The sequence below is a fragment of the Anser anser genome, assembly GCF_964211835.1.
Source record: "Anser anser genome assembly, chromosome: 1".
In the NCBI taxonomy this organism is placed as follows: Eukaryota; Metazoa; Chordata; class Aves; order Anseriformes; family Anatidae; genus Anser; species Anser anser.
The window spans coordinates 67,978,883-67,995,500 of record NC_139720.1 but is presented as its reverse complement, the minus strand read 5'-3'; the positions used below and the strand labels follow the sequence as shown (position 1 = coordinate 67,995,500).

Genomic DNA, 16,618 nt, shown 5'->3' with positions numbered 1-16,618 from the left:
TTAATTAACCTCCTCTATGTTTCCACATCTCTGCATCTCTGTCCTGCAGGAGAGATAGTAAAATGGAAAATACTACTTGCAAGAGGGGAAAGTAGTATAGCAAGATTATAATTTTTTTTCAAGCTTTTAGAGTAAATATTTTAATGCATTCAGCAATACTTCTTTATTTCCAGGACTATAAATTTTGATGTGTTAGTTACTCTAAGTAATTGGCATTTCTTTTAATTCTAGTCATAATTTCATGGTTTCATTTTTTCCTTTTTTTAATTCCTTCTTAGTAATATATATCATTATCTTTAAACACCAGATTGGTAATCACATTGTACAACCATTTGGAAATCGCTACTGTGCTAGTGGTTTGAAGATGACCAATTAATTGTGTTAATTCTAATTTCACAGAATTTGTCGTTTCAGGGGGAATTGGGATTCTGTGAGAAGTTCAGTTTGTAGTTTGCTAAATAGTGCAGGGCTCCTCTTTAAGGTCTGTTTGGACACAGCCTCCCAAGGTGTAGAGGTGGTTGCTTTTCTTCAGATTTTCATCTTTTGAAGTTGTTCCAGTGTGTACCAATAAAAACACAGAGCATATAAACATGACTTGAAGTCTGGGATCCCCCTTTACTTCTGGGATATTATTTGAGTCTGTGACTTTACCCTAGGTTCTATTCCTTTCCCATAAGACTTGGCTGTTCTTGAGATATTGCCTTTTTACTGCTTTTGATCAGAAGTTACCATGAACCTCAGGAACCTCTGCAACAATAATTTATTCAAAAACATAAAATTATATTTTGGCCATTGAATATTCTCTAAAAAAATGTTAAATAATAAACATCAATAGTATAATTAATTAAATTCTTCTGTTATCCCCTCAAGTTTTTTTCCTATTCATTCTTTAACATTAATAGATCTTGGGTACAGTTCATTGTAGTCTGAGAAGTCTGTTAATCCCTTTAGTTACTAAATTCAAGGAAGTTTTCTGGTCCTGGCAGAAGTTACATATTCCTCTCAAGAAGTTTCTTCTCCTTCATAAGGGGACCAAGATAGAGGTGGGCCTTGTAGAGTAAACCATACATGAACAGACTGGGGCTTTGACAGCCTGTATAGGAAATTAATTGGTCAGCTGAAGACATGTAATGGAGCATCCTAAATCCTATGAGAAGCTGTGACCTATTTAATGCAAGATCTATTAAAATGATGCCTTAGACGTATCAGAATTTGTATCAGAATTTCACTTGTGAGCCACTGGTGGAGGTAGGTACCTACAGATTAGGAAATGTTCTGAAAAATTCATCTTTTACTAAACCAAAGAGAAACTGGAGGCTATTGTTACTTCTTAAAGGAGACTGTAACACTACCAGTTATTTTCTTAATCCTTATGCTGCTGCTATCTATAGTAGTTTTGGTTATGTCTTTCACTAACGTGCTTGACAAAAACAAAAATGATGTACGTGGAGAAGGATAAAATAACTTATGCAATAATTGTTGGCTTGGGATAATTACAGCTGTTCAGACAAATTTGGTAGCTAGATGAAACACTCATCTGATGATAATGTTTGAGAATGGAACAGTTACAAAAATACCAGCTCCCAGACAATTGTATTGTGTGTTTCTTTGTTCCATTAGCATAAAATAATTTATCCCAGATTTATTTATTTATTTTTAAGCGGGATATGATAAGGGATTCTCTAATCTAAGGATACCTTAAAAAAGTGTATGATGAGATAATTATTTCATATGTCTCATTAGTCTAGCTGAATATTGATGATTTCTGCTTCTGTCTCTTCAGGCTAGCTTTATTCATGAAGATATAGAAAGTGCAATCAGTGACAGCAAAAGTGGGAAACAAAAGAAGAGACTTGAAACACTGAGGTAAAAACCTAACTTCTTGGCAATATATAGAATCACCAGCTCCCCAAGTCTATCTACTGTTTCATGTTCTTTTTTTGCTAGTTGATAATATACTTCCAAAATCACATGTAGAGGCCTTGATTTAATACTTATGTCATGCTATTTCAATTTATAGCATGACTCTCAACTTTCACAATTCCACCTTATTGATTGGAACATCTGACATAAATGCAGGTTGCCAGAGAATAACATTCTATGTCTCAGTTCTGCAGTTGGGTCAAATATACGGGTTATGAAGATGGTGAAGGGTCTAGAGGACAAGACATATGAGGAGTGGCTGCAGTCACTTTGTTCAGGCTACAGAAGAGGAGGCTGAGGGGATGCCTCATGGCAGCATGCAGCTTCCTCACGAGGGGAGCGGAGGGGCAGGCGCTGAGCTCTGCTCTCTAGGGACAGCGACAGAACCCGAGGGAACAGCATGGAGCTTGGACTGGGGAGGGTCAGGCTGGGTGTTAGGAAAAAGTTCTGCACTGAGAGAGTGGTCAGGCACTGGGACAGGCTCCCCAGGGCAGTGGTCACGGCACTGAGCCTGGCAGAGCTCAAGAAGCATTTGTACAACGCTGTCAGACGTAGGGTCTGGTTTTTGGGTGGTCTTGTGTGGTGGCCAGGAGTTGGACTTCATGATCCTTGTGGGTCCCTTCCAACTCAATAATATTTCCCATGTGACTAGGTGGTAGAGGTTTTGTTTTACTGATGAATATTTTGCTAACCCCACCATGAAGTTCGTTTCCTATTACGTTTAATATATTTACACACCATGGTCTTGAGTGCTGCTAACTTGGTAAGTCCACAGTGTGTTCAACAGCAGAATAGGTCTTTATACAGCCTCCTAGTCTTCTCTGATGAAGCACTAAAAAATAGAATGTTTTTGCTTCAAGTGTCACTTGTGGGCTTCCTTCTCTTCCTGTAGGATGATATCCAATGCTGACAGCACCATCCCTCCACCCCCGCGGGCACCTGCCCCTGTGCCACCAGGGACCATCACCCAGGTGGACGTGAGAAGCCGTGTGGCAGCATGGTCTGCATGGGCTACTGAGCAGGGGGAGTGTGAGTATTTCTGCACAGCGCAGTGATAAACAGTTGTTCTGGGCAGTAGGTTTTTATGATCCTTGGTAATAACAAAAAAATAATTTGCAAAGAACACTTTAATGAAGATTACAGTAATTAAATGCAAATAGAGAAATGGTTGTACTAGGTCACCTCTCTGTCCTTGCTGAGAGCAGACAGGATTATTCTCCCAGTCCAGTTTGAAACACCCCAAGCCACTGTTGCTTGATCTATGGAAGAACTGGCTGTCACAATCTGACTCGTCATTTACTTATCATTTTTCTGAATTTCTGTTCAGAAACTTATTTACTTGTGTTTAGTTATGTGGTTGTATAGGCTATGAATTTTAACTTGGGCTTTTATGTGAACATAGTAACGCACACATTAATCAGTACTGTCATAACTCTAGTAAATTAATGATGCCCTATTTATTAATAGGGAAATCATAGGCCAGATATTTCAGATAATTAAAAAATATAATCACTTGGATTAAAATCTGACTGGAGATCAACATTATTTATTTATATGTTAATGACTAAAGTAGTTCATGTTTTTAAAGCCTTAACCAAGGAATGCTGTAGAATTTCTGATATATATTTTTCTTTAATCTCTAATGGCAATGTTTTTATTTTGATTAGATTCCTTTGAAAAAAAAAAAATCTTTAGAAACAATAAAGCTCCTTCTGTAAAACAGACTAATAATGGAGTAATCTTGGTTAAGGTGAGGGCTGCTTTTTGGTTTGGTTTGGTTTGGTTTTTTGTTTTTTAATAATAGATACTAAAATTTTATAACTAAAGTCATTAACTATGACATCTTTATTATTTTTGGTTTATTAAGCTATATCACTCAACAAAGCAAACCAACTATGTAAAGAAAACAAAAATGTTCAGAAAAACATGTAATGTTAAGAATGTTTTCACCTACTAATCTGCAGCATAACACCTACCTTGAGTAATGGCTAGTTTGTTCGTTTGACTTCTCAATTGAAAAAAAAAAAGTTTCATTACTTTATCAAGTGCTCTGTCAGTGATTTGAGTTCCTGTAGATCCCTCTATTCCACTCAGGTGGATCTTTTCTAAAATGTATTTACTAAAATCCTTCCTGTTAACAAAAGCAATATAATATTTAGTTACTCAATATACAATGTACAGTATAATATTTATTTATAATATTTAGATTTGGCAAGATCAGGTATTACAGTACAAGTTCATCAGCTTGTATGGAGTCCTTGTAAAGTGAATGGTACAGTTTTGTGCTTCTTTTTCTTACAGTAGAATGGTTTCAAGCATAAGCTATTTAGGAAGTATTGCTCTTTAATTCTGCATATATGGATGGCTTATTATCCTTTTCCCTTTTCCACAGTTGAAAAACATAGACAATACCATGACCATGAAGAAACAGCAGAGATGATAGCAGCCAGGATTGACAGAGATGTTGTAAGTGTTATTGCTACTACAAGAGATATTGCTTAATGTCTGTGAAATTTTGCAGCCCTACTTCTTGGGAAGACTTTTTCCACATGGGAAATTCAGTTCTAGAGGAAAGCATTCTGGACACCCTATGCTTGTGCAGTAGACCTCTAAATGAATAGACAATTGTTCTTTTTTATTAGTAATTTTTCCTTAAAATAGATGGATGGATGGATAGATAGATAGATAGATAGATGTATGTTAAGTTTTCTGAAAAGCTAGAAGTATAAATAGTAATTTTGTGAAGACTAAATTCAGAGACTATGTAATTGTAAACTTTAATTCTACCAATTTAGTGGGACTTAGGCATGTGCAGTATCTAGAACATAACCATATATTAATTTCTGAAGAAAGATGAACCATGCACATGCATAAACTAATCTTTTCTGGCCACATAGCAACAATATAGGACAGGTCCTCTGATGTATGCAATATCAAATATCTCCTTGTTTGTTAGTTGTAACGTTCTACTCTTCTACTCTGATGCTGCCCTCAGCAACATCAGGGGGTCTTGAGGGAAGCATGTTGGGGCCTGCTGAATTGCTGTATACGTGCTTCCCAGGGGTTTCTTCTTTTTCCTCCACTTGCTCTATGGAAACAATTCTTCAAAGAGCACTACATCTGTAAAACCACATTCTGACATTCAACGAATAGTTTAATACTTTGTGCTAAAGGAGATTATGAAGTGATACGGTTTAGGAAAATGCTGTCCTACACAAATGATTAGATTTCTTTTTCATGTGCTGTGAGAGAAAATGTAGCGTGTGAGTTAATTGTGTAATTCCAATCTGAATTTAATAATATTGATGTTTATATTTTAAAAAATTCTACTTGCCCTGAGTTTTGGAAAACAAAAACAAAAACAAAAAAACCCACACTAAAATACTTGACAGGTATGTGAAGTTAAGAACACAATGAATCAAAATATGCAGTTTTCTAGCATCAACTTTGTACAGAAGAAGCTGCTGGTCTCTAAGAGTATAGTTCTTTTGATTTCTTGAATATTACTGCTACAGTTTCAATAGAGTAACTGTAATTTTTCTCCTGTAGCAAATTCTGAACCATATTTTGGATGACATTGAATATTTTGTTACCAAACTTCAAAAAGCTGCTGAAGCATTTGCTGAACTTTCAAAGAGGAAGAAAACTAAGAAAAGTAAAAAGAAAGGACCTGGAGGTAGGAGCTCTTACTGCACACAATTCTGTTTCTCTAAGGATCACTAAAGTAGATAGCAAATATGGCTGTTGTTGTTGTTTGTTTGTTTGTTTGTTTTTTCTGGAAGGTAGTAATTTTCTTTCACTTTAAGCACAAAAAACATCCATGCAGTATACTTGTAGAGAAAAATCTATTAAAAACATTTGCTTGAAATCAGTGGAGAGTGACTGATTAGAGATGCGACTGCAGAATATGCTCACTGTAGTGGTTCTATATTTGCAGCATTTTGTATGTTGATAAATCTATTAAGTGTGTCTTTACATGTTTATTATATCTTTATTATTTATAGAAATTGTGTGAAATATGAATGGATGTACAAAAATCTCAATTTATTTGTTCAACAGAGGGAGTTCTGACTCTCCGTTCAAAACCGCCACCTCCAGATGAGTTTGTTGACTGCTTCCAAAAGTTCAAGCACGGCTTCAATCTTCTGGTAACTACTACTGTAGAGAGGCATGCTATAACAGTTTTTTGCTGGTATAGTTAATGTGAAATATAACATGATCTCTGTCATGCCCTGTTGCTACCAATTCATTTGAGTGCCTGTTTTACTGTATTGCTTTTCCATTGTTTTATTCCACTAATATGAAATGAAGAACTAAAATTCTTGTGAAAGATAAAGAGAAGAAAGAATAAGTAACACAATGAATTTGCTTTTAGTTATTTTTAAGTTGGGTTTCCTTGGATGTTGCTGCTTTTCCAGGAGGTGTGATTGCTTTATTGACTCCCCTGAGGGGGCTGCGGAAGGTCATCTCTTCTTTGAGAATGCAGTAGTCAGGTGTTGTCTTCTAAATTTCCTGGTGCGTTGTCTATAGAGAGAAACCTGGTGGAGCTTAAATGCCTTCCCTGCTGCTGTAAGCCGTTGAAAGGTGGTCACACCATATGGGTAATTGTGAGCCTGGATCTTTGTTGTCTTGGTCTCCACTACTCTTTAAAAAGGAGCAGACCCAAAATGGCTTTTGGGATGCTGCTCCTCAAAGGCTCTATGCAGTGACAAGATGAAAATATTTCTTTCTCTTTCAGCATTGTTGTGTTTCTTCTTTTCATGGCTCTTCAAAACCTTTTACTTGTGAAATTCAAGTTTAAATCATAAAAGGATTTCTAGGAATGTCTGTTGGGGTCACAGCTTTCTTGCATGCTTGCCAGCATCACCAGCTGTGGCCTTAATTTAGTTGTATTCAGTTATGTCCATCAGACTCTCTGTACTTGTTGCCACTTGTTGCCATTACACAGGACCTTTCTGGCCTCAGAACACTCCAGCTGGCAAGTTGCTGTCTTGTTGGAAGTTCTCAACAAGTGGAGGTGCTAACTCAAAAGCCTTCTCCTTGACATCTCCTCTTCTGCAAGTGCTATTAGTGGAAGGCAGCAAGTAGGACACCTTCAGTGCATTTACTTCCACATACTGACTGTCCCTTCCAATTGCTGGGGAAGCTATGCCAAAAAGAAAGTTTGTTCTCACATTCATTGAGTCAAATCTTTGTTTTTCTTCCTCTTGGGGAATTAATTTCGATTGCAGGGCCGTGGGTGATATTTAGAAAAGTAAAGAGTATATTAAAAACCTCTATATTAAATGCTGTGATTCTGACCTCAGAGGATTGCTGCTGGGGGGTAAGGGAAGGGGGAGAAAGGGAGAGGCAGGAGATATCTTAGAACATGCTGATCTTTCTCAGTAATAGTGTTTGTAATGTTAATTTATTTCATTATAACTTAATACTGCATTTAAATTAGTTTTTCACTGAGGAAAACCCATGTATCTAAATCTTTATTTTCTGTTCAGGAGTAGAAGCTGTTCTTGTTTTGGTGCTGAGAGCGTCTAGGACATGGTTTCTAATGCTCTTTTGTAAAGATCTGTGCCATACCAGTGTGTTGCTTCAGTGTCATTGCAGAAGCCACAAAAACTTGAAATTTCCTTTCTTAGGCATTTATGTCAGACATGGAGAACTGTATAAAGTGAAGAATCTAGTTTAAAAATAAAAGAATTAGCTAGAAGAATAAGGTCTCTGCCAGTAGAATTGAGACTGTTTTAAAATGCCATGCTGGAAACTGCTAGAAAGTGCCTACCATTTGTCAAAAAACAACAACAACAACAATAACAAAAAACACTTTAGAAAAACCAAAAGAAAGTTGTTGTGTCTGAAGGACAATGTATAGGAAGTTATTAGCACTAAAAACACATCCTCGTTTCTTAATTTGGAGGCACACTCTAGAGGGCTAGATGTAAAAATAGAATGAAGCTAGCCAAAAGTAGTTTGAGGAACAGACAGCAAGATGCAATAAGAATTACTAGAGTTTTTCAAAACACATTCTGGCATGTTTGCTACTTCTGGAGTCTGCAGGGCTGATGGGTCATCACTAAATAAAAGGAATCCTCCAAGAAGTTGTAGCAGAGAAAATATGTAATTTTTTTAATGCATATATTTACATGGAAAAACTTGATAATGGACAATATGTTCATGAAAACCATTGTTTATGGGAAGCACAAGAGAGTATCTGTTTCATGTTGATGAACTGGTAATGGGTTAAAAAACAGAAAATCAAAATGGCAAGTAACAGATAGATGGATAGAAACTCTGTTGAATGGGTACCATTCATCCATCTCTTCCAAAAACTTATGGATAAATCAGCAAACCATGCACAGTGGTGTGCAACCTCTCAGACTGGCTTTCTTCCTGAGGAAGAGTAATGTTAAGGTAATATTTATAATTTTTAAAGTAATTTCAGGGCTCTGAGGGACTAAGACAACCAAGTACCCATGAGGTACCCCCCCATGGGGTATGGTAGACAGATATATTTAAAATTATACCTGTATATTATTAAATAATATACCTGTAGACAGGTATATTAAAATTGGAGAAGAAGCAAACATACATATTGCAAAGCAAAATGATGCCTACAAGTCGCTCAGTTTTTTATTTTGTTTCTAACAAGGTCACATACCCTGAAGTTTGTAAAGAAACTGAGCTGCTTTGAGTTCAAATAGAGCTTCCTAGACTCTTGCTTGGCAAAATAGAAAATAATTCATAAGAATGAAATGCTCATTCTCAAAGTCCAGTAAATTCAGCAGTGAAGTCCCATGCACAACTATGCAGAGGCTTTTGCTGTCCAGCATATTCACAGGTTTTCTGGCAAATGGGGAGTGAAGTGACAAGATTTGATGAGGCTACTAAGCTATTCTGGATAGTAAAATTAGACTAATCCTCGGTATGGAAATGTAGAAACACCTCATGATAGCAAATGGTGAATTTACAGATGAAATTCAGTATTGACAGGTAAGATACAAATGGGAAAAACCTCATATATAGAACAAGTCAGAAAAAAATGCAGATGTAATACATATTTCTGTGAAAGTAGCATCCATGTTCAATGTTGACGAACCAAGTGAATGCTAAGAGATGTCAGAAAAGACAAAAATGAACAAATAAAGAGCATCAATATGCCAGTATGTTCACTGCCTTTATTTTGTTCCCAGTACAGTGAAATTGAAGAAGGTACAGGGAGGACAAGAATGCTGTAAGGGATGATTATTTAGGCTTTTATTTAGTTTAGAGGAAAAAAAAAAAAAGAAGGAGAATGTAATAAATATATAAATGGTTATGAACATCACTGGAAAAAGGGAGGAGAGAAGGATTGCTCAGTTTTCTTTGGAAAAGAACTACAGGATATTAATGAAACCAAGAGCTGGCACATTTACAAAGGAGATGCTTTTTTACAAAACATATAATTCAGGTGTCAAACTTCTTATTTGCATAGTACATGCTAAGATTTACATGGATTCAAAAACAATTGAATGGATTTATTCACAAGAAGAACCCGTCAGTGGCTATTAATATAAAACACTAGCATTTTGTACTTCTAGTTTCTGAGAAAAGTACTGGTGGATACAAAATATCTTGGGGAAAATTTCTTATGCTTTTGCCTTTTTCTCACATTCTTCCCTTAACATTTGCTCTTAGCTGATGTTGGAGACAAAGCATTGGGCTTGAATGGACCTGTGGTCTCACTTGAGATGGTCATTCTTACATGAAGTATTTATTGTCATAAAAGTTAACTGTTTCTTACAATTTATCATTTTCCCTTTCCCTCAGGCCAAATTGAAGTTCCATATCCAGAATCCTAGTGCAGCTGATCTGGTTCATTTTCTCTTTACCCCACTACATATGGTAAGCTTTTATAATTTTTTCAGTGTTTTCCTTCAGAACTCTTGTATCTGTATGCTCTATAACCTTTTCAAAGATAACGAGATTAAGATGTTGTGTCCCTGGACAGTATCTAAGGAGAAATACGTGTATTTGAGGATGAGGGTCACTTTAGAAAACACGTTACATCATTTTCTGCACATATATCCATCTATTAAATATATTTATTTAAAATATTTTTAGATTTTTGTGTTACAGTTTGAAATTATAATTTTTAATTAACAATTTAAAAAATGTGATAATTTATATTATGCAGGAGGAAAGTTGAATGCACAGCCATATGACTTAATGGAAGTATGTGTGGTTTTGATCAGTACATTAAAATAACATTGCAAAAGTGGGTCTAAATATAAAATAGTAGGTGACCAGAACAGCAGTTATTTTGCAATAAGTGGTTCATCCATAAGGACATTAGGACACGTTAGCTCCTCAGAAATTATTTGTTTGTTTGAGTAGTAAATGTATCCTAGCAGCACTGCAGATACATATTCAATGTAACTTCCTTACTTATGATGTGTATGTTCTTTGTGTTATTTTAATACTTGTTTTTAGGTGGTGCAGACAACAGGAGGTCCAGAGCTTGCTAGTACAGTACTAAGTCCCCTTCTTACAAAAGATACTATAGACTTCCTGCAATATACTGTCACCAGTGAGGAAGGACAATTATGGATGTCATTGGGTGACACATGGACCAAAGCCAGGTGAGAAAAAGCTCAAGTTTATTGACATGATCTTAATCATGTGGTCCACCCCCAACAAACTTGATACTAATTTGGTGGTATTTGGACTCCTTACAACTATTCTTTGAAGTTTTTGGAAAGGAATCCTTTAGCCTCAGTGGGATTTGGGAATGGTTTGAATTTAGGGGTCACATGGAGGGAGAAAATGTAGACAAAAATTTTTGTTTCCTCCATAGACTCTAGGAGAAGAGACCTAATTACATAACCTTATACCATTATTTTTTTCTGAACTGTCCTTTGCATGCTTGCAACTGCTTTACACCCTTATTTTTCCAACCCAATCATTTGGAATTGATTAAAAATCAGTTTGAAGAAATTGCTATAAAAAGTGAAAAATATGGAAAAAGAGGATACAGATTTTTATTTTCAGTTTCCAATAATGATTACAAGCTAAAAATTTTGATGTCTTTACTTCTTTAAAAGCATCATAATGCTATAGAGAAAATGCTTCAAACTTTTAAAGAGTGTTTATTGGCTGGATCATGTTATGTGTACATACCTTACATGTCATGTTTAATGGATTCACTAGTATGGTTAGGCTTCACTAGAATTTAAGTATGTATTTGTTATTTTTGAGATGAGTATATGGTTTGAAATTACTTAGTAAAATACACAAAAAAAATCTTAAATTGACAAAATGTGTTTTAACTCTGTAATCTTTGGTAGATAAGTACATGTAACAATGATTAAGCATGCAATCACTTCAACTGGAAAGACACCTTGTCTTTTGAATTTATTCATCTTACTCTTAGATTTGAAATTTGGAAATAAACATCTACCAAGTAGATTTCTTACTTTTTAAATTAATTAATCAATTAAAAAGTGTTCTTGAAAAAGTGACTAAGAAGTGATAAAAGTTAATTGAATGTTTTCCTAGTAAGAAAGGCTTCATAGAAAGCCCTAGAACATGGAGAGAGAAGCATCCTCATAGTAGGGAGTGTAATGTACGAGTGTTTCCCTTCCTTGATCTCACTTTGCTGCTGGAACAATGTCCAAATACATCCTTAGGGCCTGTTGTCCAGCCTGCTACTACAAAATGGGCTGCAAACAGCAATTAGAGCCCCTTGTGACTGCCAGAGAGTTTACCCCAGAAAAGCAGTATCTGCTTGCCTTTACCTGCTCTGAGCTCTGCTGGCTTAACTGCAGCTTGTAGTGGGGCTGGCTGTGGAAATTTCCACAGCGTTGGAGCCCCATGCAGGGAAAATGGATTTCTGTGTAAAATCGTTGGCTCCTCATCTTAGGAACTACCTTCATTATTATCTTAAACCATACTGAAGAAAGTGTGATTGAAAGAGAAACAGCTTATGTTGCATAGGGAAGAATGAAGCACTTAGAATACTGCTAGTTGACCTGTGAAGATTAGATATTTCAGTCTGACTGATCTCAGTATACAGAGGTACACTGTGGTGCCGTTTAGCAAGAGAGATGAATGATGAAACTCAAGGGTTACTGACCTACATCAGGCCTGCTAATGGGAGAGTAATTGCTGACTGTTCCTGCAAGTCGCGTGGCTGACAGCATTTTTCCCTTAATTTTGAGCAATGTCAACAATGAGACTGTTAAACCACTGTAATGTCAGTTTCCATTTCTGCTTCCACTGTAAAGATACAGTAATTTATATTGCAAGATGGTGCGTCATGCATGGCACAAAGGCAGAGCATGAAAGCATTAATTTAGGTACTGCATATTAGAGTAGGGAATGCTAGTGGAACACTAAAAAGTAATATGGTATTCTAACAAAATTAATATAAAGTATAAAACATTAAATATAATGATAATTCTTGTGCCTTTTTTTTTTTTTTTATATAGTATAAGCTATCCATTGCCTTATTTCTTTAAGGCGTAGCTTGGCCTAAGCTTCTGCATTTCATATCTATTTTTAGACTTTCTTATACAGTATATACAGTAGGCAGTTTCTTTGAAGTCTTTTGTGTAGTCCTTTAACACGAATAAGGCATTGCAACACTTTCTCCCATCTAACAGTTAAAAAAAAATCCGAGATATGTTTGTGATTGATTCTTCTATTACTCATCCTTTGCTATGAGACAGGAATTTGTTGTGTTTTAGCATTGACAAGTCATTATGGCAAAAGTAGTTAGCTTCTTGCTATGCCTTGCAGAAAAGTGGTTATGGTCAATACATATTTTCTGCAAATTTTTTGTGTTCTAGCACAATTGTATCTGTACTGTAATCCCAGCCTCTCCTCTTTATTAACAAAATAAAAAGTATTTCAAGTTTTAGAAAACCTATCAAAATAATATTTTTTATGGCCCTTGATAAAGCTCTCTAATTTGCTTTTCATACAGAGCGGACTGGCCCAAAGACCAGTTTATTCCACCTTATGTCCCTCGTTTCCGAAACGGTTGGGAACCTCCTTTGCTGAACTTCATGGGAGCTCCAAATGAACAAGAACTCAATCATTTGGCTGAGTCTGTGGCAAACTTTGCAGAGCAACAGCGGAAGCAAGAAATAAAAAGATTGTCAACTGAGGTAGGTTAACTATGACAGTGGTTTGTAAATTCGTGGAAAACAACATGAATTACTTTCACAGAAAAATATATTCTGAGACATTGAAGAGACCACTCTCTGATGTCTGCTACATCAGTGCAAGCTTAGTATATTTGCTATAGGAAACCAAATCTGTTCAACCACCAAAATGTGACTAGGAAAAATACAAGGATTTTGCCTACTACCCTCCTTGAACTTGGTGGGTTTTCCCACATCAGTTGAAAGGACAATCCAAGCCCCTAAAGTTTGTTCTGGCCCTTGTCGTGTGCTTTCAGATCCTATTGACTTTGATTGTATATGCTTTAGGCAGAATTTGAACAACGGTGTTTTCAAATGTGCATCCATGCACAGGAACATAAACATAACAAAACAAAAGAAAAATAGGGAATTTTGAATTTCAATTGCTTGTTCATAAATGTAGAATTTAATATTTCTTTTATTGATTTTTTGATACTTTAACTGTTTTGCAAGAAAATATTCACAAGTACTATCAGAGTAATGCCATGTCAGGTAATTTACTTCTGAAAAGTCATTGCCAGTTAGAAGAATTGTTGCACAGGAACATTTTTTCTGTGCTTTTCTCCAACAAAATATGATGAATTTAGAAAAGAAAAAAATATTCTGTTTGGAGAATGGAAACATGCACCTGCATCTAAAGCCTTCAGAGAAATCAGAGTACATTTTCTCACTAACTCTGTGAGTAATGAATAAAGGGGAAAATAAAGGGACTGACTATCAAGATTTTACCTCTAACTTTTTCAGGAGAGTTGGTCAGAAAATGTACTTTGACTTATGTGAAAACTTTAAGAATAGAAGTGATTTTTTTTTTTTTTTTTAATTCACAAAAAAGCTATTGCTATTTTAAACATATGAAAGTTTTAGTTTTGGAAGCTTTTTGGTTTTGAGAGGAGACAAGATTAAATTTAAAACTGTAATGTATTGAACTAGCTGTAGTTTAAATCAAAAGTTAGCTAGTCCAAGTTCCCCTGTTAACATCTGTGGGAAGCACAGCTAAGAATTTTTGAGTTTCAACCTGTAGACTTTTGCATCTTCCTTGGACAGTTTACACCGGTACTATATTCAGAATACATCTTAATGCTATTATATTAATTTTATCTTAATTTTATAATTGTGAGCTTGATAAATATACTAGTGACAAAATGCGCATATGGAAGAAAATGAAGGGGAATGATTTTAGATGGATCACAAATTTTCCATGTTTTTGAAAATTATTTGTCACAGTTGCCATTTCTGGTTTTTTGAGCAGAGCTCTGCTTCCTAGTGTGGAGTTACTGCCTTGAGCATTTGGCATTTCCTGGGAGAGGAGCCTGCCATTTCACCTTTGTGCTGGGAGGTCCTAAGTATCTGCACAGGAGTGAAACTAAGAAGTAAAAGCAGTTTCTATTTCATGCAGCTTTCATTATGAAAACAACCAAACTTCAGAATACTTTTATGGTTAGGGTATTTTGTCTGAGGCATGGGAAACATTCAGTCTTAGCCTGGTAAAGTTGAGTTCACCATTTACTGTTTATTGGCTGTTGTGGGATGGCTTTCTCTTGCAGAACAACTCTCATGTTGTCTTACTGGAGACAACAAAGTTTCTCCAGAAAACAAAACCAAAAACATTAAATGTGCCTGTGGAAAACGTGTCACAATGAAACCTTGTTTTGATGAACCTCTGCATTTAAAAAATAAAAAAGTGTATACCATGTAAAAAGTCTGCCAAGCAAAGGAGGCTAGCATGGTTCATATTTGATTACTTAAAACATTGTTTGGCTTTATGCCTAATAGGATACAAAAGAATAAATGCACCAAAAAGTATGTTATTGCCTGTGAGTTTTTTCTGAGCAAAAAAAAAGTGTTTAGTAAAAGTTAATGGGCACAGTAAATGCAATGTAGCTGTTGCTGTCATCTCCCAAAAAAAGAGCTTCATCAAACATTGTTTCACTGCTGCTCTACATTGACATGCAGGTTTTATAGTTTACGTTGTGCTCCTTTTAAATTAAAAACAAACAAAAAAAAAAAAGGAAAGAAAAGACAAACCAAAACAACACACCACTTTTTCTCCACTTATTATTGATATGTGAAAAGTGCAAAATAGTACTGAAAAAAGGGGCATTTTCTGTTATGATTATTAATGAATACGTATATTGCTTATGTTATATTAGTATATAATAAGTTGAAACATTTTTTTTGGGGGGGGAATACACGGAGATATTTTGGTTTTTTGTGTTTTGGGGATTGCATTCTTCTTGATGTTGGTAATGTTGGTTGGGTTGGTAGGTGTTTGTGCTGACTTAGCCTCTTTGTCCTAGTCTTCAAAAGACCAAATAATAGTAGTAGTAGTAAAAATAATAACAATAATAATAATAGTAAGAATAATAGTAAGAATAACAGTTCAATGAAGGCATTTGTGTGACTGGTACCTGGGATGTCAAGCCTTAGTTTCATGATTCCTGTGTGGTTTTGGGCAAGTCACTTAACCTTGGTACCTTGGCTCCCTGCACCAGTGCCTCCTGAGCACATCCCCTGGGGGAGAAGTGCTGAGCTGCTTAATAGCCGTGAAATGCATTAGGTGCTCAGGTGGAAAAGTTGCGCTACTGCAAAATATCTACAGCAAAAGGAGCATTCTGGAGTTGGTGATACTAGGAAAATTATTCTTTCTAAGTCCATCAGAACAGCTTAGTTGACAAATAGTACTGGAAAAATTATATGAGAATTTGTGTCCATGCCTTGCTGCTCATGAGCCCTGTGCCTCAGTGGGTGGTGCAGGTGGGGGTGGAGGCTGGTCCTGCTGGGAGGGCATATTGAGCATGTGCACTGGGAAGCCTTATTCATGAGGTGTTTTTTTCTTTTTCTTTCCAATCCTGTATCCTAAGACGTAGTTGCACATACAGCTCCCACCAAGGGGTTTGAAGGTAGTCATCTGAGCGATGGGGACTTCAAATGGCAGTGAAACAGTGGGGAGCTGGTGATGAGAGTCCAGTGAGGCTCAGGAGATGAAAATAATTTCTGTGTGAAGTAAAAATGAGTTCCTGCTTCCTGGGTGTCTTTTGATGTGAGTTACAAAGTCGGTGACACTTGAGAGTTTTTTTTTTTCAAAGAGGTTATAATCATGTATTTTTAAAGAAAATTCTGTTTGTATAGGGTGTTTTGTTTTTGTTTTTGTTTTCCCCTCTGTGTGTTTTTAATTTCTTATTACAAACACTCAACACCGTAGGCAAGTGTTTCTGGGTGCCAGGTCAGATACTTGGAGGCAGGCTTGAGGAGGGTGGCTTTTCTGTAGCCACACAGCAAGAAAAAAAGGCCAGGGTATAGAGATTTGGCAACTTGTGGTGAATCTCAGCTGTTCTATCTTGTTGTGCAACTGGATGGTGGTATAAGAAAAAGATCAAGAATGAGCATCCTCAGTTTCATAATCCCCAGAAATGAACTGCTCATCTTGTCTTTCTTTTGGGGAATGGACATTGAAATAATTCTTAATAGAAGAAGAGTATCACTGCTGGATTTAAGGTAGCTTTTTTTTAAAGGAATGC

General features: G+C 36.1%; 1 protein-coding gene across 10 annotated transcripts in view; it reads left to right on the top strand.

The window, feature by feature from the left end:
* EPS8 (EGFR pathway substrate 8, signaling adaptor) overlaps window positions 1-16,618 on the top strand; it is a 134,147-nt gene that overhangs the window by 92,395 nt on the left and 25,134 nt on the right. For all 10 annotated transcript variants that reach the window (XM_083831210.1, XM_083831208.1, XM_083831211.1 and 7 more), the window contains 8 exons: window positions 1,784-1,866; window positions 2,816-2,952; window positions 4,316-4,389; window positions 5,473-5,599; window positions 5,983-6,071; window positions 9,724-9,798; window positions 10,387-10,535; window positions 12,881-13,064. In XM_083831210.1, coding sequence (XP_083687336.1) covers window positions 1,784-1,866; window positions 2,816-2,952; window positions 4,316-4,389; window positions 5,473-5,599; window positions 5,983-6,071; window positions 9,724-9,798; window positions 10,387-10,535; window positions 12,881-13,064 — 918 coding nt within the window. The remainder of the gene's footprint in view (window positions 1-1,783; window positions 1,867-2,815; window positions 2,953-4,315; window positions 4,390-5,472; window positions 5,600-5,982; window positions 6,072-9,723; window positions 9,799-10,386; window positions 10,536-12,880; window positions 13,065-16,618) is intronic.